The 21,441-nt window shown below is 49.9% G+C and overlaps 1 protein-coding gene across 13 annotated transcripts in view; it reads left to right on the top strand.

Moving 5' to 3' along the window:
• The window catches only part of brsk2a (BR serine/threonine kinase 2a), a 136,723-nt gene that overhangs the window by 96,240 nt on the left and 19,042 nt on the right, over positions 1–21,441 (top strand). For 6 of the 13 annotated variants that reach the window (XM_023842147.2, XM_023842155.2, XM_023842152.2 and 3 more), the window contains 9 exons: positions 1,090–1,206; positions 7,388–7,421; positions 7,613–7,681; positions 12,207–12,353; positions 15,789–15,820; positions 16,991–17,155; positions 18,013–18,110; positions 18,626–18,776; positions 21,107–21,172. In XM_023842147.2, the coding sequence (XP_023697915.1) occupies positions 1,090–1,206; positions 7,388–7,421; positions 7,613–7,681; positions 12,207–12,353; positions 15,789–15,820; positions 16,991–17,155; positions 18,013–18,110; positions 18,626–18,776; positions 21,107–21,172 (879 nt within the window). The other 7 variants (XM_023842154.2, XM_072698218.1, XM_023842153.2 and 4 more) reach the window with 4 other exon arrangements.

Here is a 21,441-nt window from a genome sequence, read left to right as displayed (position 1 = left end):
AGGAGTCTTTCTTGCACAATCATGCCAAATGATCTAGTGGTGATTATTCTGTTTCCGCTCTGCTTCTAAGTTTGCTTTCTTTGGAAGATGGTGATGTCAGTCTCACCGGGGGCGGGGTGGGGTGGGGTGGGGTGGGGGGGGGATAGACATTAATGTTGAGTAGGAAGCAATACCACTTTGGAGATGACGCTTTTACACACGTTAATGGAAGTTAAATGCTTTTCAAGTCCATCGCGTTATACCCAATTAGGACAGGAAATCGGAATGGCGACTTGTTTGGCTGTATCCTTCAGCAGACATTCACACAGCGGGAGGGTGTTTAAATGGGAATGGTAGTGCGTCTTTTAAGTGCTGCTGGAAGAGCAGTCATTCCTATTAGGAGGTGACCCACGTTGTCCTGCTGCAGAGACTCCGATCTCACGCAGCACATCCTCAGGCCGGCTGGCCTCACAGTCCTTCCGGAGAGCGTTCTTGGGGTTCTGGGTTGTAAAGTGGTTTCGATACAAAGATCAGGGGAGGAATGCAGGGATCACTTCAACATCACTTCATCTCTGGACTTCTGGAGCTCACCTAACGTAGAAATGGGGCATGATCGTCTCTCTTTCCAATGTGGACCCTCATCTCCAACTCGGTGGCGAATGACACGGGTGTCAAAGGACTGCAGGAAGGCAGAAGGAGGACGTTACATTCCTGCTTTTAGTTTGAGGAACGTCGCCGGGCTCCGATGGATGGCTGGAGACAGAGGACGTCCCGTGGAAGAGTAAATGGCGGGGGGGGGGGGGGGCATCCAGCATGCTGAAGAGGGTTTCACTCATCCATTTTGGGTGCTGGAGGTCGTACTGTGAAATGCTGCGGTCGCATTGTGGCTCTGAAGCGATGGCCTTGATTTGTGCAGGGTAATTATCTTATTATTGCAGTATTACTGTTAGTATTACCATCCTGCTGAGTCATACTAAGAAATGCATTAAAATAATAAACATAGTTGAAATAAAACGAAGTACCCTACATTTGGATGGGGGCGGGTCTCACTTTTTAGTAAAACTGCCCTCCCTCATTCTCTGCTCTCCCTTCCTCCCCGAACCCTCACAGCCACCGGGACCTGAAGCCCGAGAACCTGCTTCTGGACGAGAAGAACAACATTCGGATAGCGGACTTTGGCATGGCCTCTCTGCAGGTCGGGGACAACCTGCTGGAGACCAGCTGTGGGTGAGCAGGCCTGCGCAATAAACGCTGCAAACAGTGTAAATGGTGTCAAACGTGCACATTGCGTCCTGTGCCACTCAGCTGCCTTTCCCTTCTTGACAGCAGACTATATGTATTTTTTTCCTCCCCATTTTTGCCGATATGCATAATATTTGCAGCCGTACTAATTCTCCTGTCTGAAATGTCATTTATTTAATTACCCGCGTGGCGCCTGTTAACCCTACTGGGTCCCAGGATGAGGCGGCGCTTGCAGTCAGCGCCCGTCTGCGCAGACGGCCCGGGCAGGGTGCTAACGTTCTTTTTCGTGTTCTCTCTGTGTTTTCAATTATCATTAACTCACGGTGTGAACTTCAGAGATAATATTCAATTTTGCTAATTACCGCTAATCCCGGGCCTTCCCCGTCGTTTCCGAGGTAACAGCTGATGGTTTAAAAGGTCCTTTCTGTCCAGCGTGGTGAATTAGCTGAGGACCCTCTAATCTCTGTATCGATGCCTCTGTTTGTTCTTCAAAGTGAGGAGGCTAAAGCTGCGGGTGTCTCACGCACACGTGCACACAAACGCACACACACATGCGCACACGCACGCACACAAGTATACACACACAGAAATGCACACGCGCACATACACACAAGCGCACACACACACACACACAAGCACACACATACACACAAGCGCACACACACACACACACACACACACACACGCGCACAGATTACCCTGCACAGTGGGTCCGCCGCCCTACCCGGTCTCTGTGTCATAATGCATTCTTGCAGTACGTTCCTTGACACACATATACACTTACAGTCTCTCCGATGCAATAAACGGGAAAGATCAGGATCTGTTCTCATCCTTCAGGGAGAGCCGGGAGCTGAGGGTGGGGGCCGGATTGGATGATGAAGGCCTGCCCTCTCCGTGCTGCACTGTGCTTTCGGTCACCGTGTGTGGAAGCGAGGCTCTGCCTGCTTGTTTATTTAAATGCAGACGGTCACTTTTAGAATAGAGGCAGCCCTCCCATCTTCTCTAACTGTGATTGGTGGGTTTGTATTGAGTGTCGGGTGGGTATGGGGGTCATCATCAGCCTCCTTGAAGTCAATTGGTCCTTTGAAGGTATGTGGGGGGCGCGGTTGCTCTCCTTATATGGAGGCCACCAAACTAGGCCTTGCTGTCTGTCAGCATGTTCTTATCATTATAATCCTCATGTGGAAATGCCCCCCCCCCCCCGTCCCCCTGTCGGAGGGGATCCAATGAATAGTGCCCCCCTCCCAGTGCAGACGCAGGTGCACCGGTGAACACAGCAGATAGCGAAGGCTTCAGCTGGAGCTGCTGGGGAAAATGAAGTCTGCCATCTTATCAGGACAGCAAATCGCATTTCATCACTCTGCAGTCGCAAGAGGCTGGATTAGCAGGTTAGATCAGATCCCGAGATCTTAAACGGGGTGTCAGCAGCAGATCGCTTACTGCAGGCTAGATTACCTGCTGGAAATCTTTAATTAAGGCCTAGGCGGTAAGTTTCAATGGTTATCTGGTGGGTGTATGTCTGTATGAGGGGTCTGAATTTCCTCTTAAATGTATTGCACAAAAGAAACTAGTTTTATCTGACACACGCACAAACATTCACTCCATATCTGTACAGTGAAATACCATCTCATCTGCTTCCTGCTTAAAAGGAAATGCGTAATAGAAAAAAACAAATATGACAATAAAATAAGACTGCAAAATAAGAAAATACAAACAGAGGGTAGGCTGTAAATGAGGATGTAAGCAGAGGGCTGATTCTGAGCAGCTTGCTCGTTGCTGACTGGCCGCAATGCCACGTCCCAGGATTGTCACGGAGAAGGCCGATCCATTTGCGTAAGCCCTCTCCCCGAGATGACCTGCAGTGTCATGGTCTGAGAGCCCCTCTGAGACTGTTCGATGGATGGGAGTCATGATGTGAGGTTTTATGCCTGTAGCAGGTGACCTTTAACCTCGGACATAACCAATAGGATGTGGGCGGGGCCTGGCTTCATGAAGTAGAGAGCCCAAGTGCCCAAGGGACAGAAGACTGGACAGTGAATACTGTGGCAACCCCCCCCCCCCCACTGGAGTATTTTCCAGCCCATAAAATGTCTTTCAGCATGTATAGCGACTTCCCTTGGGCCCCTGGACCAGGGTCGCGTTTGTAGTGTTGGGGAGGGACCTTGTAATCAGCCCACACCTCTATTCCCATGGCAGCACCTCCCGCTGCACGGTTTTCCGTGTTTTCCTGGGGGGTGGGGGGAGGCAGGCGGTGGGGGGAGGGATGTGCTGTGGTTATTGATTACCCCCACATGCCTGGCTGCCCCATCTCTAAACACGAACATGACAGTTTTTAATTAAACGCATTCATCTCCAGGCCACCCCCCCCCCCCCCACCTTGGCTTCCAGCTGCTTTGACACAAATGCGTTCTGTTTACCGCGAGAGACTAGTATGATATCCGAGATCCACTCGGCAGCGGGGTCCCGGCACAGGGGGGGGGGGCGGGGAGGCGGCGGTCTCACGCGGGTGCCCTTCCGCGCCGGACTTCGCTGATGTTCTCCGTCGTCCTGCGGCTGAAGCTCACACACCAGAAACAGGTTAACACCGGCGATGGCACATTTGTTTTCTTTTGGTCTGTGTTTGACTGTGCCAAGTTGTGTCCTAATGTTATTCATAAAAAAAAAAAATGCCGGCTTCCTGACCTCCTGTGTAATGAAGTGCCATTATCCCTTGTGACTGTGAAGAACATTCCGGCTAACGCGCATGTGCTTCCCCTCCTCGGCCTGCAGCCGGTATCTTGCTCTTAGATCGACAGCGCTGTCCGCTGGGCCCGGCCGAGTGTGTCACATCCTGTGTAAACAGCCCACCCTCACCATCTGCACCCCCTCGAATGAGGGCTCTCTGATCGGATGCTGCTTTCCAGCGTCCTATGTGACCCACGCTTTGTATTCTTTGCACACGTTTTTTGTTCACCCCAGCAAGAACTGGCCTGGTTCCTAACGAGCCCTCACTGCTGTACCCGTCCCATAACAGCCCGATTTGCCACAAATTTTTCACGACTCTCCGATCCTTGACAGGATTCTTCAGACCCTGGACATGAAGGACCTTTTTCATTTTGCAAGCAGTGACCTCCTCTCTTGCAAAGTATTCCTTTGCTATAAAAGAAAGGCCACCTATGATATTACTGCTGCTTGCAGCCGGAGCCGGTAGCGAGGGAACTGGAAGGATGGGGGCTTCTTTGCAGTCTCTCCACCCTGGACAGCATCCACATACACCAGCAGGGTCTTGGAGGGGGAAACAGTGTTGCCCAGGGCGTCTAGTTCATGCCTGACAAAAAGGATGTTTGAGTTTCTACTTAAGAGATGTAGTGGGAAAAAAGAATTATAACGTTTTTGGCTCTTTTAGTGTTTAGTTATTATTTATGCCCCTCTCTTAGTTTCTCGATCTGCAGATGTATTTTATTTTTTTGGTTGGGTGAATGGTTGAGTGTCTCAGAATGCAGATTCACTGCTGCTTGCAGCCTGCATCATAGCGGCGCAGGGATGGCGTTCACACTCGGTTTGGGATTGAAGCCGGCTCGGATGCCACCCCGCCGAAGAGACGGGCAGCAGTACCTCCCCATAACAGGAAATGCCAAAAGGCAAAGGGCTCTGTGGACCTTGACGCTTATACGCCCCCATGTGGGGGACATTTCCACCTGGCCTTCCTACTCCAGAGCAGCCTTTCTGCTCTGTTCTCATGTAGCGCCTCACTACATCATCCTCGGTACTGTCCAGAAGTAATTTCTCTGATTCTGATTTACACCCCAACCCTTCCCCATCACATTATGGAAAACATGGAGGTAAACAGCACCCCCTCCCCCCAAGATCAATGTGCCAAATCCAGAGAATTCAGGAATTCCACTGGCATCTCCGAGTATTTATTTATTTCTATGTGTGTGTGCTTGCGTGTGACAGGCGATTTTTTTTTTTCCCCCATCGGTTTGCATTTATTCTAAACCTTTTCTCATTATGCCGCAAGCAGAGTTTGCGCTGCGCGCTTAATGCACGGCTCCTCATAATCCTGTTCCCAGGCACCCGTGTCTGCCGGAGTCGTTTGCCGGCATTATTAATGCCTCGCATTAACTCACCGCTTGTATGTTGTGATGTAGAATCTGTTTTTAATGGGGTGTGGGTTTCAATCACAAGGATTGTGCTCAGGCGCGCATCTGAAGTTTCTCAAAAGCAATTATTTATACATCAAAGCAGATCTCTAATATTGTGTTATTACTTTGCTTTACTTAACTTTGTAAACTTACTTGATATTATATAGAGCTAAAGTTTGATGTAACCATGTTTTCGGCTCAGTTGAAGTTTGCTGGATGTGGTGTTTATGCCGTCTTACAGCGGTGCCACAGTGTATACAGTCCAGCTTGTGCTGCTGGGGTTTAACCTGGATCTACCAGTTTTCCTGAAAGTAGGGCCTGAGTGAACTGGAATCACAGAATTCTGCGTAGCGCGTGAGTTTGTGCCTCGTGATGGACTGGAATAACGGAATTCCACATAGCACGTGAGTTTGCACCTTGTGATGGACTGGAATCACGGAATTCCACATAGCACGTGAGTTTGCACCTTGTGATGGACTGGAATCACGGAATTCCACATAGCACGTGAGTTTGCACCTTGTGATGGACTGGAATCACGGAATTCCACATAGCACGTGAGTTTGCACCTTGTGATGGACTGGAATCCCGTCCTCGGCCTCCACCCTGTGCTGCCTCCAGGGTCACTTTGACCCTGTACTAGATAAGCGGTTCGGATGGATGCATTTGTCCTGCTAGTCCTTCTCACACTTAAAGGGTCACATTCTCTTACATTCTGGGTTCCCAGCAGGGGGAGCAGCGTCATTTTCCACCAATCACAATAGGGCAATCAAACAGTCCTGGCACCCCCACCCCCCACAACACAGTGGCGTATCGCTGAATAGGCCACTACCCCTCCCCAGCCATTAGACCCCAGCGACACATGGTACTTGTGCTTTTGAAGGTCTAAAACAAAATCGGGAAATTACCTTTCCTCAAGATTTTGTGAAACAGACTGAATTTCAGTTGGCATTGCCAAAACAGGCCTGTGATCTGTAAATACCTATTTATTCACTTTATAGTCTTCAGTTATGGGGCTCCATAGTTTAAGGCAATAAAAAAGAATGTCATTATACAGCTATAGAACACTCACCCAAATGGGTGTAACCAGGGTGCAGACTTTGGAAAAAGCTGATTGCAGGTCTGGTTGGATTTAGTCTTAGAAAATATTTCCCTCTCCAGTGGAAATAAGGTTCTGCTGTCCCTCCAGGATGGGCTTTTCTGTTGTACCTCTCTGTATGTAGTACACAGGACATGGATCAAGGGTAAAACTGTGAAGCGTGGTGTTCCTTTTCGTATAAGACCATCTGTTATTCTGCTTAAATCACATAAAACCACAACAAACTCATGTCTACTCAGAAGAAGCTTTAGACTACAAAAAAAAATTGTCAACTGCTTAATTGTGAAGTGACGTACTATCTTGTTAGAAGATTAAATAAAATTAAAAAGGTGAGAAAGTTAGAGATCGTAACAGATGTGGATCCCTGTGGAAGAAGTACGAGTGGTATGTAAATTAAACGAGGTTCCCCCAGTGGTCCGTGTGTGCATGTTTTGACATTGCAGCTAAACTAGTGCAACTAGTGCATATTTGCATAATGCGAAATGACACCCGCGGTCGCAATTCAGCAGCAGGGTTGATGCACCTCCGTGCCCTGGTGGGGGGAGCTCGCCTCTGGCATCATTATTCATGAATTCGGCCGCCTGGAAGCAGTCACCGACTCGGAAGAGTTACCGATAGGACGCCGTGCTTACGCTTTGTATATGAGAAGCCATTAAAATCCAATTTAGCAATTAGATTATGCCAAGTGGCAATAGGGGGGTGCGGAGGGGGGGGGGCATCTATCTGTCAGTAGCGTTCCCTCCTTACAGCCCCTCGGCATCAGTGAGGGGGTGTTCACCCCACTGGCTGGGATGCCTCAACATTTCAGCTGCCTTCGGCACAGTTGAAATGGTTCCGGTCTGTTTTTTTTTAGACTGCGGTGCCCAAGATGTGATCTGTGTTTTCGGTGGATCTCCAAGGCGAGCCCCTGATGCATGTCCCTGTGCTTTCTCCCCCCTCCCTACAGATCCCCGCACTACGCCTGCCCAGAGGTCATCAGGGTGAGTAGGCCACGCCCCCTCCCAATATCACTGTGAAATGGACACTCCCTCTAATGTTTAATGCTTCTTTCTCCCTGCCCGCCTTCTTCCCACTCCATCTGTCCCGTCCTCTGCCGCTCACTCTCGTTCTCTCCTTCGCTTGCTCCTCCTCTCCCTCCCTTTATCGTTGCCATTCCCACTCTGTCCGGCAGGGGGAGAAGTACGACGGCAGGAAAGCAGATGTGTGGAGCTGCGGCGTCATCCTCTTCGCACTCTTAGTGGTGAGTGTCCGCATGCTGTGGACTGGGCCCTGTTAGCAGTGGGCCAGTCATCGCAGTGGTGCTGCCCATCTCACCAGAGCGACACAGTCTTATTGTGCATTTTATGCTGCTTCCTCAAGGCCTGTGCCTATCATGGGAGAAGCAAGTTGCAGGAAACCCATAGACTTCTGCACGTCCTAGTAAAACATGCCAATGCATTAGATGCTAATCGAATCTGCTCTCAAAGGTCCTTCTGTCTGTCTGAGGGTTGCCACACCTGCCGAGGTGAATTGTTCTTTTCAGTTAACTGCTAATTGTTAATTTTGTGCAAATGAGCGGCCATTGATTAAACACTATGGTCTGAGCCGCGGGAGTGAGGTACCGTGGCTGTAAGTGTCACTTACTGTTTGTGGCTGGTCTGTGAGTATGGCGCGGATACGCTGGAAAGCTTCCTCCATTTGCATGATGCTCACTCTCCCGTAAAACTTCTCAGCAAACTTTTCTCGTTGCCGACGGGGCTCTCGTGAAGTTTCTGCTCCGCAAGCAGTCCAAAGTGATATAAAGCTTTATTTTTGGGCCCAAAGTTGCCAAACTATCAAATCCTCTCCACATGGATTTGCAGGCAGTTTATTGGGTGTGAGGAGTGGCGGGGGGGGGGGGGGGGGGGGGGGCTTTGGTTTTAGTGGACCGTGGACATTTTGAATTCTCCTCTTGTGAGCTGTTGTTCCTTTCCTCTTTATGACTCTGTCCCAAATCCCCTTCTGTTCTGCTGAGGTTGGGTTATGGCGCTACGGGTGGTTTTTATGAGGGAAATCCTTAAAGGAGCTCTCGCGGGTGTTATTTTGGGACAAGCCACAGACAGGCCTATCCATATTTCATGGGTCGCACACCATCCGGAGTTTACCACAGCAGTAATACTAGTAAAAGTTTGGGAGAGAGGGAGATGACTGCTCCTTCCGATACGAGGTGTGCTTGTCACTGTAACGGATGCGCTTCCCAAACAGCATCCTAACTTTTGTTTATTAGTGCTGAAGAAATCTAATATCTGCAGGATCACATTAGCCTTGGGACCGTAGGCTGCGTGGCTCTGCTGAGTACATTTAGCTTATTGAACGGGGCTTTCTGTGTTAGTGGGATGCTGTCGATTTGTTAGTTAAATTAATTCATTATGGTGATTTTTTTTTTCCTTAGTTCAATCAATCAATCTTTATTTATACTGCAATGTTTTTAAACCACAGTGTTTACAAAGTGCTTTACAGACAGTTAAAAGAAGCAAACAAACAAATAAACAAACAAATTAATTAGGTAATAACATCACCAAAAACACGGGTCTTCAACCACTCAGTAAGGGACTTTAACCCCTACCTCACAGGGGCCTCTGTCCCCTACCTCACAGGGGCCTCTATCTCCTACTTCACTGGGGCTTCTGTCCCCTACCTCACAGGGGCCTCTATCTCCTATTTCACTGGGGCCTCTATCTCCTACTTCACTGGGGCTTCTGTCCCCTACCTCACCGGGGCCTCTGTCCCCTACCTCACATTGGCCTCTATCCCCTACCCCACCGGGGCTTCTGTCCCCTACCTCACAGGGGCCTCTATCCCCTACCTCACTGGGGCCTCTGTCCCCTTCCTCACTGGGGCCTCTGTCCCCTTCCTCACTGGGGCCTCTATCCCCTACCTCACCGGGGCCTCTATCCCCTACCTAACAGGGCCTCTATCCCCTACCTCACCGGGGCCTCTGTCCCCTACCTCACCGGGGCCTCTGTCCCATACCTCACAAGGGTCTCTATCCCCTACCTCACCAGAGCCTCTATGCTCTACCTCACCGGGGCCTCTATCCCCTACCTCACAGGGGCCTCTATCCCCTACCTCACCGGGGCCTCTATCCCCTACCTCACCGGGGACTCTGTCCCCTACCTCACAGGGGCCTCTAGCCCCTACCCCACTGGGGCTTCTGTCCCCTACCTCACCGGGGCTTCTGTCCCCTACCCCACCGGGCCTCTGTCCCCTACCTCACAGGGGTCTCTATCCCCTACCTCACTGGGGCCTCTGTCCCCTACCTCACAGGGGCCTCTATCCCCTACTTCACCGGGGCTTCTGTCCCCTACCTCACCGGGGCCTCTGTCCCCAACATCACAGGGGCCTCTGTCCCCAACATCACAGGGGCCTCTATCCCCTACCTCACCGGGGCCTCTGTCCCCTACCTCACAGGGACCTCTATCTCCTACCTCACCGGGGCCTCTGTCCCCTACCTCACAGGGGCCTCTATCCCCTACCTCACCGGGGCCTCTGTCCCCTACCTCACAAGGGCCTCTATCCCCTACCTCACCGGGGCCTCTATCCCCTACCCCACCAGGGTTTCTGTCCCCTACCTCACCGGGGCCTCTGTCCCCTACCTCACCGGGGCCTCTGTCCCCTACCTCAGAGGGGCCTCTAGCCCCTACCCCACCGGGGCTTCTGTCCCCTACCTCCCCGGGGCCTCTGTCCCCTACCTCACAGGGGTCTCTATCCCCTACCCCACCGGGGCTTCTGTCCCCTACCCCACCGGGGCTTCTGTCCCCTACCTCACCGGGGCCTCTGTCCCCTACCTCACAGGGGCCTCTGTCCCCTACCTCACAGGGGCCTCTGTCCCCTACCTCACAGGGGCCTCTATCCCCTACCTCACCGGGGCCTCTGTCCCCTACCTCACAGGGGTCTCTGTCCCCTACCTCACAGGGGTCTCTGTCTCCTACAGTACCTCACAGGGGCCTCTGTCCCCTACCTCTCAGGGGCCTCTATCCCCTACCCCACCGGGGCTTCTGTCCCCTACCTCACAGGGGCCTCTATCTCCTACCTCACCGGGGCCTCTATCCCCTACCTCACAGGGGCCTCTATGCTCTATCTCACAGGGGCCTCTATGCTCTATCTCACAGGGGCCTCTATCTCTACCTCACTGAAGCCTGTGAATTTCACTTCCTTGCTTACTAACCATCATTGGTGATAATGTTGCTAGGTTTCCATACAGGTGGAGGAAAACATTCTCTGTGACCAACTGGCTTAAGTAACATCGCCGTTGTGGAGAGATCAAAGCGTACTTTAGATTAATGAAGTCAATGTGTGGAATTGGTCTTGATGAGGTGGAACAGGAGGAAGGGGTTTTAATGGGGGGTTCAGTGGGTACCTCTGTTGCCTCACCTGTTCAAATCCCATTTTGCTTCTATTTGCATGTCTCCTCCAGGGTCCTCTGGTTTCCTCCTGAGCCATGTACTAATTGGTGTCTCTAAATTGCCTGTAGTGCATGATTGGGTGTGTGTGCCTAGTGATGGACTGGCATCCCATCTGAGGTGTACCGTCTGGGACAGGCTCCAGGCCACCTGTGACTTTGTCCAAGATAAGTGGTTGGGTGACGGATGCAGGGACGGCTGTTTATTTACATGATTTGCGGGCCATTTCCCAGCATGCTGTTTGCAGAACACCGGCTACTGATTTGTCGTGTAATTAAATTGGGCTGAATTTGAAGCCCTTTGCAGCTCTTTTAGAGCTGTATCTGGAGAAGTAGGTTACTGTGGTGATGGAACCGTGAGATAGATGATGTCATGTTCATGGAGCGACTATCTACTTTTAATGTGCTTCCTCATTTCCAGAGGGGGCGGGGCCTATAACCCTTTCACGTGGCACTTCTGTTGCCCGTTAGTTTCCTGCTACCCCAGCATAATCAGCTCCTGTTTCCTGTCGCCCTCCTATTTATGGCTGTGAACATACAGCACGTGGCCGCAAAGCAGGCTGGGAGGGGAAAATAAATACGCAGCCTGACGTGGCCGTGCACACTGCACAACCCAGCTTTCACCGGAAGGCCGCAGCCTTTCACCATCGCCGCCTGTGGTGCTTTTCTTGTATCTAAAAACTTTGTTCCCCCACCAGTAGATTCAGTAAACAGGATTTACTTTGAAAGAAGTCAGGTACCTTTTCTCATGCTGAGGTGGGCTTATTTTGGTTTCTCCGGTACACACAGATTTGCTTTTTAAAGCACCTCTCTCTGCCTTCCACCCACCATATCCGATGCCTTCACTCCCTTGCAGTTGGGCTCCGCTTACAGGGAGACACCTGGAATCCTGCCTTTCCGGGCTCGGGCTCGGCCTTGTTTCAGGGAGGTGCTGATAAACTCTGACAGGAGAATGATAATGAACAGGCAGAGATGGAGATCATTATCACTAAAGCTGCCCTCTGCTGCTTTTTTTTATTATTATTATTATTTGAAGTAAAAACGCTGCTCTTAATGAAGATGGCTTGTAAACAAAAAACCTTTTAAAAGATCTATAAATGTTGTTATGCATCTTAAACAGTTTGCTTTGTTTTGTTTACCCATCCCTCTCTTCAATGTCTATTTTATTCAAATGTATAAATACTATCTTTATCTAACCCATTTTTTCCCCTCTGCTTTTATTTCTTTTTCCTCTTGTAACTCCCCCTTCTTCCTATCTTATACTTCTCTCTCTCTCTATCTCCCTCTCTCTCCCCCTCTCTTTCTCCATCTCCCTGTCCCTCCCTTGTCTCGGTCTGTCCTCCAGGGCGCCCTGCCGTTCGACGACGACAACTTGAGGAACCTGCTGGAGAAGGTGAAGCTGGGCGTTTTCCACATGCCACACTTCATCCCGCCGGACTGTCAGAACCTGCTCAGAGGCATGATCGAGGTGGACGCCACCAAGCGGCTAACGGTCAGACCTGCTTTCATGCCCCATCATCAGGCCCCTTGGGTCTCTTAGCATCCAACGTCTGAATGCCAAACTATATGTGTCTGCAGACTTGTCACTGGAACTGTAATGTATTTTGAGATCAGCAATGTTGGGTTTATGGTTTGCATTGTCTCACACCTTGAATATTGGGGGTTATAATCCCACTGTGCGGATGTCGCATGTTCTCTACCCTAAATTTCTCAAAGTGGCTGCCCTACGATGATGTCACATCCCATCTCTTGCTTCGTCCCCTTTCCTGGGACAGGCCTCAAGCTGACTTCGATCCTCCCCTGGATAAGCTCTTTTGGATGATGGATGGATAGCATTTGAGATTCTAATACTTGCTAATATTTGCTAAACTCTTTGAAGACATTCTTATTATTCAAGGCTAACACACCCAACCGGCCTACAGGGGTCACTGTCGGTCATCTTCCAGGTTACCCTCATGGTCTTTATCTTCCTTTATCTTCTTCCTCTGAGCTTCTGGGTGTCTTTCTACCAACCGTGGCCTGCTTGATCTTCACATGTGAGCTGTGCCATGGCAAATGTATAGTAATCCAAGGAGAATGGAAAGGCAGAGCAAGGCAAACACAAATGACGACCATCCTCCCTAAGCTCAGAGCATGTGTTGTTTATGGGATGAGAACATAAGAACATGATGCAGATGCCCTCTGTCCCTCTCACCTGGGCGCCTGCAGAACAGGACGCAGCCTCTGTCTCCTTGCCCTGGGCCAGATCCTCTACTCCGGGCAGACGGTGACAGTTGAGGATTTGCTGCCCTTGGACAAACGGAACTTGGCGAGTCTGTGAGCCAGAGCAAGGCTGCGCTGAGGAAACTTCACGCTGGGGCAGGCTGGTCGTGTCTAACTCTTCGTTTCCATAATTCCTCAGAAAAGTAAATGTAATGGGCTGTGAGACGGCCAGTCTGACCCATTGCAACCCCCCCCCCCCCCCCCCCAAAAAAAAAAAAAAAAAAAAAAACCTGGACTTGTTCAGATCTACTTTCCATTGAGCACCAGGCATGGTTATGATACAAGACCTCAAGTCGCTGTGCAGCCCCCAGAAGGATGTGACATGATATCAGGAGGAGGAGACCCAGCCTGGCATCCGCTGTGTCTGCTGGCATCTTGTTTGCAGTATTACTCTGCTTGCAACACAAAGGGTTGCCCTCTGACTTCTGGCTATGCTTGTGAGTGCCTGACCTTTGACCTCTATACAGCTGTAAATGGATGTTCTACCTGCTGACCTCAAGTAACCACCAACCCCTCCCTTCGCCTCTTACACTACACTCTAGCCCTGCTGCCCCCTAGCCCCCAGTCCCAACCACTCCAACATGACTTGGTGCCGCTGGATCCTAGTGTCATTCAACTTCACAGCTGGGCCCTTCTAACAGATCTACAATGGGCACAAACGGCCTGCAGCTTTAATAGCGTAGCAGCGCATCCGATATAATGCACCTCAGACTCCTCCCTCTCCAGGAGACAGATGCTTCCAAGCGGCGTAGCACGAGCAAAAACCCACGACATTTCAAAATATACTCGACCGTGGTGGTTTTGGTGCTGTGATTATCCCTCTCTAATAAATCACAGAGATGCAGATGAAATTTTCAAACGCAACCATTCGTTTATGACTAATGAATTAATTTGGATTCTAAATTTAGTAAGCCTGCTTCTAAAATCTCGCTCTCATTTACACGGCACAGGCTCGCCGTAAGTAGATCATTGATTGCCATGGCAACCGCTCTCCAAACAAGACCTGGAACTCCTTGAAATGTGATTCTTCCCCCATTACCATTGCCCGCCTGGCCTAGTCCTGGAGTACAGCAGGATATACCTCCATCACCCCCCCCCCCCCCAGGGAGGATGTCTGCTCCATCCTCTTATGGCACTGGAGGCATTTTTGGATCTCTCTGAGAGGTGCCCAGCGGTCACTGGAAGGTGGTCATGAAGGGGCTCATTTTGGGACTCCCTGTGGAATCCGGAGGGCCAGACCCAGGCGCCCATCCTCAGTGCAAATGGCACCGGCACCGGCGCACGGGCGAGGGCGGGCAAAACAAGAGACCTTTTATCTCACGCTTCCATCAATGAAAGAATAAACGTCCTTGATGAAAGAGAACTGCTCCCTTAAGCCCACTAATCACTCTGATTTCTCAGTCGTGTGTGCAGGTTTGCCTGTGTGTGCGTGTGTATCTTTTTTTAAAAGCTCTCAGGTGCCCCCAGTGGCCGCTGGATAGAAGCACAGGAGCGTGCTTCAGGAATTCATTGGTCCTTTGCTCTGTCCATGTCGAGAGCAGCTGCGTAAATGAAATTGATTGATCGGTTCAATTCAGCGCATCGCGCTAAATTACTCCAGCACGTGGCGGCTCGGGATCGAGCAAAAGGCTTCAGTATCGCTCATGTCACCTCAAGAGGGGGGAGGGGGATTGGGGCTGGGAATGTGAACCTTTGAGACAAAAAGGGACAGAAAAAGGCATGGGGGAGTTTGTGGAGATGGGGGCTTCCCCTTTACAGTGCAGTCGCAACTGGTTGCTCTGAGCATCATTGCTCTGCTAACCCTCGGTCTGAAGGTGGCAGCCGTTTCTCCGCACCCTTCCTGATTGGTTTGCTGCGTAATTATTTCCTCGTGCCGATAATAAGGAGCCTGAATGGGATTTCCCTTATGGATGTGGAGGATGCCTGGTGACCTCCGTCCCCAATGAAGGTCAAAGGTCGGAAGAAGCTCTCTCCTTTCATGCCACCATTCCCTTAAATCTGTCAGCAGTAACCGCACTAAGCATCTAGTATATCCAATTTGCATTGATTGGTAATTGTTTGAGGTCTCCCTGTACGGACCACTGGAGTAATTGGCTCTGAGGACAGTCATTCTAAACCCACCTCCCCCCCCCTTCCCATTCCCCAATCTGAGCCCACAAGAGTGCACAGTGCTGGCAGGAGCCACAGATCCGGCTGTGGTAGGCACAGAGGATGGAACTCAGAGTCTCACAACAGCAGGATTTTAGCAGGACAGGGGCAGTGTGCAGAGACAGATAGGTGGGACCGCAACTCGCCGGGGCCCTGAAGCGGCGGCGAATCCCCCGATAGCACTCCGGCTCCAATGTCTCTGCCCAGTTCCCGGCTGTGGCCCTTATCTCCTGCGACTCAGGCCCGGAACATTCTTCTGCTCCTGTATGGGAGACAAAGACCAACATGTCCCATGGCTTTTTCACCGTGGCGTTTATCTTTCCCCTGCCGTTTTGCCTTTTTCTGTCCCGGGTGAGTCAGAGGGTAATGCGTCACACGCTCAGCCCAGTGAATGTCGGCTGCTTTTCTGTGTCGTTCCTGTTCCTTTCGGTTCTGTTGTGGCCCACATCGCTTGCCCCTGTTAACCTCTCCACTCTCTGTGTCTTTGCCCTCCTCTCCCTGCTTCCCGTCCATACAGTTAGAACAGATCCAGAAGCATACGTGGTACATGTAAGTATGGCTGGCTTCTCGTCGGGCTCAGGGAAACGGGGTGGAGGGGGGGGGGGGGTACTCAGGATTGGTTATGTCATTGGATGAGTAAAAATGGCACGGCAGGATGGAGACCAATCACCGAGGAGCCTGAGGAGTTAGCCACGCCTTGTGGCATGAGGAAACTGATGTTGCTTTGCATACTGTTGTGTGACTTCCATTAAAAGACTATGGGGACAATTGTCACATGGGGCTCCCAGTAAATATTTCTGGCTCTTTAATTCACAGGAAAGTAGATGGTCCACTACAGACTTGATTAGGTAAAACAAGTGCAAACTATAAAGCTGAAACTAGGTGATAGATGGAAGTAGCTCTTGATGAAAGTTCAAACCAAGAGATGAAATAAAAGTTAATAATCACAACAGCAACGAAAAAAACCAACATCGTAAATTGAGTTATTTTACAGTCCCACCCAGTGGCTCCCTCAGGGGCCCCTACTCTACCCCCCCGGACATTCGTTCAACTGCACTGCCACCCTGCCTGATTCAAATAATGGGGTTACCGCCGAACTGTTGATGAGCTGGCCGAGGAGGAAGCGAGGAGGCACGTGGGATAGCGGGGGGGGGGGGGGCGACCCTGAGGGCAGGCCTGGGGAGCAGCCGGCCAGAATAATAACACAGCAGATGATGAGGTGTGGAGTGAGAAGTCCAGGACCTCCCGCGTGAGGGCAAACTGTGTCCCGCTGCCACCAAATCTCCACCTTTCCGCCGCCTGATTATGATACTGAAACATAAGTAAATAACCTTGTCTAGGCAGCCAGCTGTGGTCTAGGTCCCGGGATCAAGGCCACATAAAATACAAATTCTTTTTATATTATGTGGAGTGTGGCTGGGTGATTGGGGGCGTAGGCTTTCTAACCAGGAAGGTTGTCATTTAAACTCCTTAGGGGTCTCTTGTTGTGCCTTATAGCAAAGTACTTAACCCAGTTTGATTTTGTTAAAATATAATATGTATAAATGGGACAAGGGTAAACTGAATGCTATAAATATCATTGCTATAAAATTGTCATCTGTTTAAAGTTCAGTCTGCAGGATTTTTTTTTCTCTTGAAGTAAGGGTGATACAAGCCAAAAGCGGGAAATCCTCGTTAGCGGTGCTGAATGCCTTGCGTGTCGTTTGGTCCTCCTGCCAGAGGGGGCAAGAATGAGCCAGAGCCAGAGCAGCCCATTCCTCGGAAGGTCGCCATCCGCACGCTGCCCTCAGCCGAAGACATCGACCCCGATGTGCTGGAGAGCATGCACTCGTTGGGCTGCTTCCGGGACAAGAACAAGCTGATGAAGGATCTGCTTTCAGAAGAGTGAGTGATAAGATGTGGTGTTTGCGGGGTGACTTGAAGAATGCCCTCTGTCCCTCTAGTGCCCTGCTTGAATTTGGCTTTTCCCCTGAACCAAAGTACATCAACAATGGCAGGGCCCAAGGTTCACTCATTTCACCTATTGGCAATTAACCAGTGATTCTTACACTGGATGCTCAGTTAGTCCACATTTTTGCTCCCTCCCAGTTCCCAACACACCTGTACCAGGTATTAATTGCTTGATTGTTTGGTTCAGGTGTACTACCAGCAGGGAGAGAGCAAAAATACGGACAGTGTGGAGGTTCGTGAGGAATGGGTTGAGTAACACCGTGGGGGTCCCATGCTATGTCATCATCTGAACCTGAATGCAGGAATCTTCCTGCCGCTGTTTGCTTTTGTTTTTGTTTATTAGCTGAACGGTGGCCCAGGGAAGCAGCCGTGGAACGATTCTCCATAGCAGTGCCTATCCTTCATCGCAAAAATAGCACAATTACCATCAGTACATTTCATCTGTGGTCCTTGTTACTGCCAGTGATGGATGGTCTGTAGTGGCTTTTCTGAGGCACCTGGTATTGTAGCTCTTTCCATTATCATTAAGAAATGCTGTAGTTAGCTGACGGGGGGGCAGGGGGGTGGCATATCACTCATAGGTTTTAGCTGACATTACAAATCATGCAGCTCCTTTCTCTCCCATTCTGATTATGGCCATCTCATTAGTTTACAGTCATCACCTAACGTCTTTCCAGCTGCATGCGATCTGATGGTTATCAATGTGGCTAAGAAGGTTCAACCTTTTTGTCTGATGTCTGAAGAAGGTCTGGCTGTGTGGAAAGCTCTGTCAATTCTCTCATTGATCTTAGTGACAACCAGGAGAAGATGATCTACTTTCTCCTTCTGGATCGTAAGGAGAGGTACCCCAGCCACGAGGACCAAAACCTACCCCCACGCAATGAAATAGGTATGCCCATCCCTCAGGAACACTTTGCAAAGAGATATAAGGATTTAATTGTCATATGCAAAGTTCATTACTGGGGAGTTTGCTGGAGAGGAATGTTTTCTGGTCATTATATAGACACAAGTAATCTACTCCCACAGCTTTGGTGGGACCCTTCTGGTTTCAGAAGGTGGAGATGCCAGCAAACTCACTTTCTAAGCATCATGTAGTGGTAGGAATGAGGATTCACTGTGACTGTTGCCGTCTTGACTGGGGGGGTTTATCTGTCCAATAATAAAGCATTATTTAGATCAGCGAGTCTGTAATTATTGTTGTATGTATTGTTATATTTGATGTTGCCGTACAGGTCATTATTTAGACATGACAGTTGTTCTAATGACAAGCTTGGGCAGACGGTTAAATCTCTGTCTGCCCTGGAGGAAACGCCAGGCCTTCAGGCAGACCACTCACTCAGCTCAGTGATGAATCGTGCGTCCTCCATCTGCAATGGATGATTTACTGAACACCCACTCCCACAGACCCCCCCAGGAAGCGCGTGGACTCGCCCATGCTGAACCGGCACGGCAAGAGGAGACCGGAGCGCAAGTCCATGGAGGTGCTCAGCGTGACGGACGGCGGGTCACCGGTGCCGGCGAGGCGGGCCATTGACATGGCACAGCACGGGCAGAGGTACCCCCCCCCCACCATACCACACAACACATCTGCATCCCTGCATCATAATAACCTAATAGTCCCCCCTATAAGACACACGTAGAGGTGAGCGTGACGCTTGAGGTCAGAGCACTGGGTCAGCTGTTTGTCCCGCACCCCTGGAGCAGGCTTTGGGGTTAAGGGGCGAAGGGAACTCTGCCAGCCATGGGATTCAAATCGGCGACCCTCCCCACCTCGAGCACGGAGTCATCCTTTCGAACGCAATCTATAAAGCGGGTGGAAAAAGCATTTCTATACACAGATGTACAGTGTATGGGGGGGGGGGCGTTAAACTGCCAAGATATTTCTGTTTTTAGCTTCTGTTTATGCTGTCATTATGATGATCTAATAGGCCTCCCCCTGCATTTAGAATGGACACATTTTGCTTGAGTGAGTCACTTTTTATATGTGGCTAAGCTGAAAATCCTGTTTGGCTGGGTATTTATTTAGAATTAAGCTAATTAGAAGATGGAATTTGTGTCTCCCTCATTATTATACACAAGTCTGGTGTCCTGAGATGCGTGTTTCCTATAACTTATCTGAGCGGGTTCTTTCCCCCAGGCTGAGCAGTGTGCATTAAGCCGTTCTGAGTGACGAGACGGGGCACATCCTCCTGTGCGCTATTTCCTGTGCCTCCGCCCACAGCCTCTTCCACCATTAACGACACGCCTGTTTGATTTATTCATTAAAATGACCCTGTGTCAGAAAAGGCCCAAACTCCTCTGCATCGGAGAGCTGATTGATGGGAAGCCACCCGCAGCCCTCCACCTGCCTGCTGGCCCCTGTTTAATACGCTGCCACCTGCTGTCCGCTCTTCCCGGCATCACAGACCTTGCCTCCAGTTCACAATTAATAAAGGCAGCCTTGGAGCCTCATGCATGCTGCTAGTGTCTGGAGTTTTTGAACCGTTTCTGCAATTAAACAGTTATGGTGAATTTATTACGAGAAAAAAAAAGTATTTTCATGGTGTGCGCTTGTTCTGTATGGAGTTGCTAAATGAATATGTCCAGTTGTTTAAGACTGGAATTTATTGGAGACTGGTTGGACTGGGCGGGACCAGGTGAATGAGGGTGGAACTGGGCTGGGCCATGTGGCTAGAAGTGGTACTGGGACGTACCAGTTTGGAGAGGGGTGGGACTGGATTTAGGCAGGTGAATAGGGGTGAGATTGTGAAATACCAGTTTGGATGTAGCAGTGGGCAGGGCTGTACAGTGGAGAGAATTCAGATTACTTAACCTCCTCTATTTTATTTCCATTTTATAATAACATTAGTCTTCATCATTTTTACAGTCCCAGAAACTGAGTGTAGTTATGGTCTCTGGTCTGTTCTGTCTGACTGTGATGAGGGATCTCAGTATCATGTTGCATTCATGTTCTTCACCTCCAGATGTTGGTTGGTGGGCATGTGCTCAGAAGGTCTTGGTGGGTGCCATTAACTAGCATTCTTTGGAAATGACAAAACTGATAAGCGTACATGAAAGAAAACCAATAAAGCAGGTCATCATGAAGTCATTACTTTGACTTATACTAGCAATAAATGTTCATTGATCTTCTCTGAAAACTGACTTCACCTACTGCAGTTATTCATTAACTTAACCTCTGGGCAGACATGGGAAAAGCTTAATGCATTATATTGTGTTTTCAGTACCAGCAAAGTGACAGAATAGTGCTTTGCACACTTCAGAACACAGGTGAAATGCTAGCTCGATATTAGTCTTCTGAGTCTGTGTGTGAACTGAATCGAGAGCTGGAAACTGTTGGAATTCAGTCAATTATATTCACAGTTGTTGGGTCTGCAGTAAAGCTGGCCAGTGATGTCTTATCCTTAAAGTCAGTAATGCATTCCCCTCAGTAATATGTCTGGGAGCCATGATTTCTGCCAAGCCTGCGATTTAGATATCAGCTCAGCCTGATGGCATCTGGTCCAGATGATGTTCTCACATTGACATGTCATCTGTCCTCTGGGGTGGTGTTTACTAACCTGGTCCTTGGGGATCCCCAGACAGTCCATGTTTTTCTTCCCTCCCAGCTCCCAGTATAGAGCTAGGATTGAGCAAAAACTGTTGACTGTCTGTGGTCCCTGAGGATCGGGTTGGGAAATACTGCTCTGGGCGATGCAAAGGATCTACACTGACTAACACAACAACTAAGGTCACCGATCTCAGGTCAGCTGTGGCATGTAGTGGCTGAGGCAGCTTGTGAGACATTAGCGGAATCCAGTGGCCAGTGTGGGGACCTCGAGAGGCAGGTGATGCTGTGGAAACGGCCGGGTTGTGACTGACTGTCTGTTGCTTTGTCTCCCGCTGTAGTAAGGCCGTGTTCAGTAAAAGCTTGGATATCACTGATGCCAATTCCACACACAACAAAGACGAAAGGTACTCAGTCTTTCTCTTCCCCATCCATTCCTTGTAGCATAAAGATGCAGTGTGACTTTTCCATCCTGAACTTCTGAACATACAAATATTTCAGTACCATGAAAAAGACCGATGGAGATGTATCCTAGACAAACTCCAGCGTGAAAATTGTCGGTCTGATTTATGTCCAGCATGATGTTACTCCTAGCACCTGTGATGTGGACGTTATGTAGCCATTAAGAAGACAGATATCAGAGACGTTCTGTTCAATCCAGGATGCCCAAGCCCAC

Source organism: Paramormyrops kingsleyae, chromosome 13 (assembly GCF_048594095.1).
Source record: "Paramormyrops kingsleyae isolate MSU_618 chromosome 13, PKINGS_0.4, whole genome shotgun sequence".
NCBI classification, from domain to species: domain Eukaryota; kingdom Metazoa; phylum Chordata; class Actinopteri; order Osteoglossiformes; family Mormyridae; genus Paramormyrops; species Paramormyrops kingsleyae.
The sequence above is the reverse complement of the archived record's forward strand: the minus strand, read 5'-3'. Positions and strand labels throughout refer to the sequence as shown.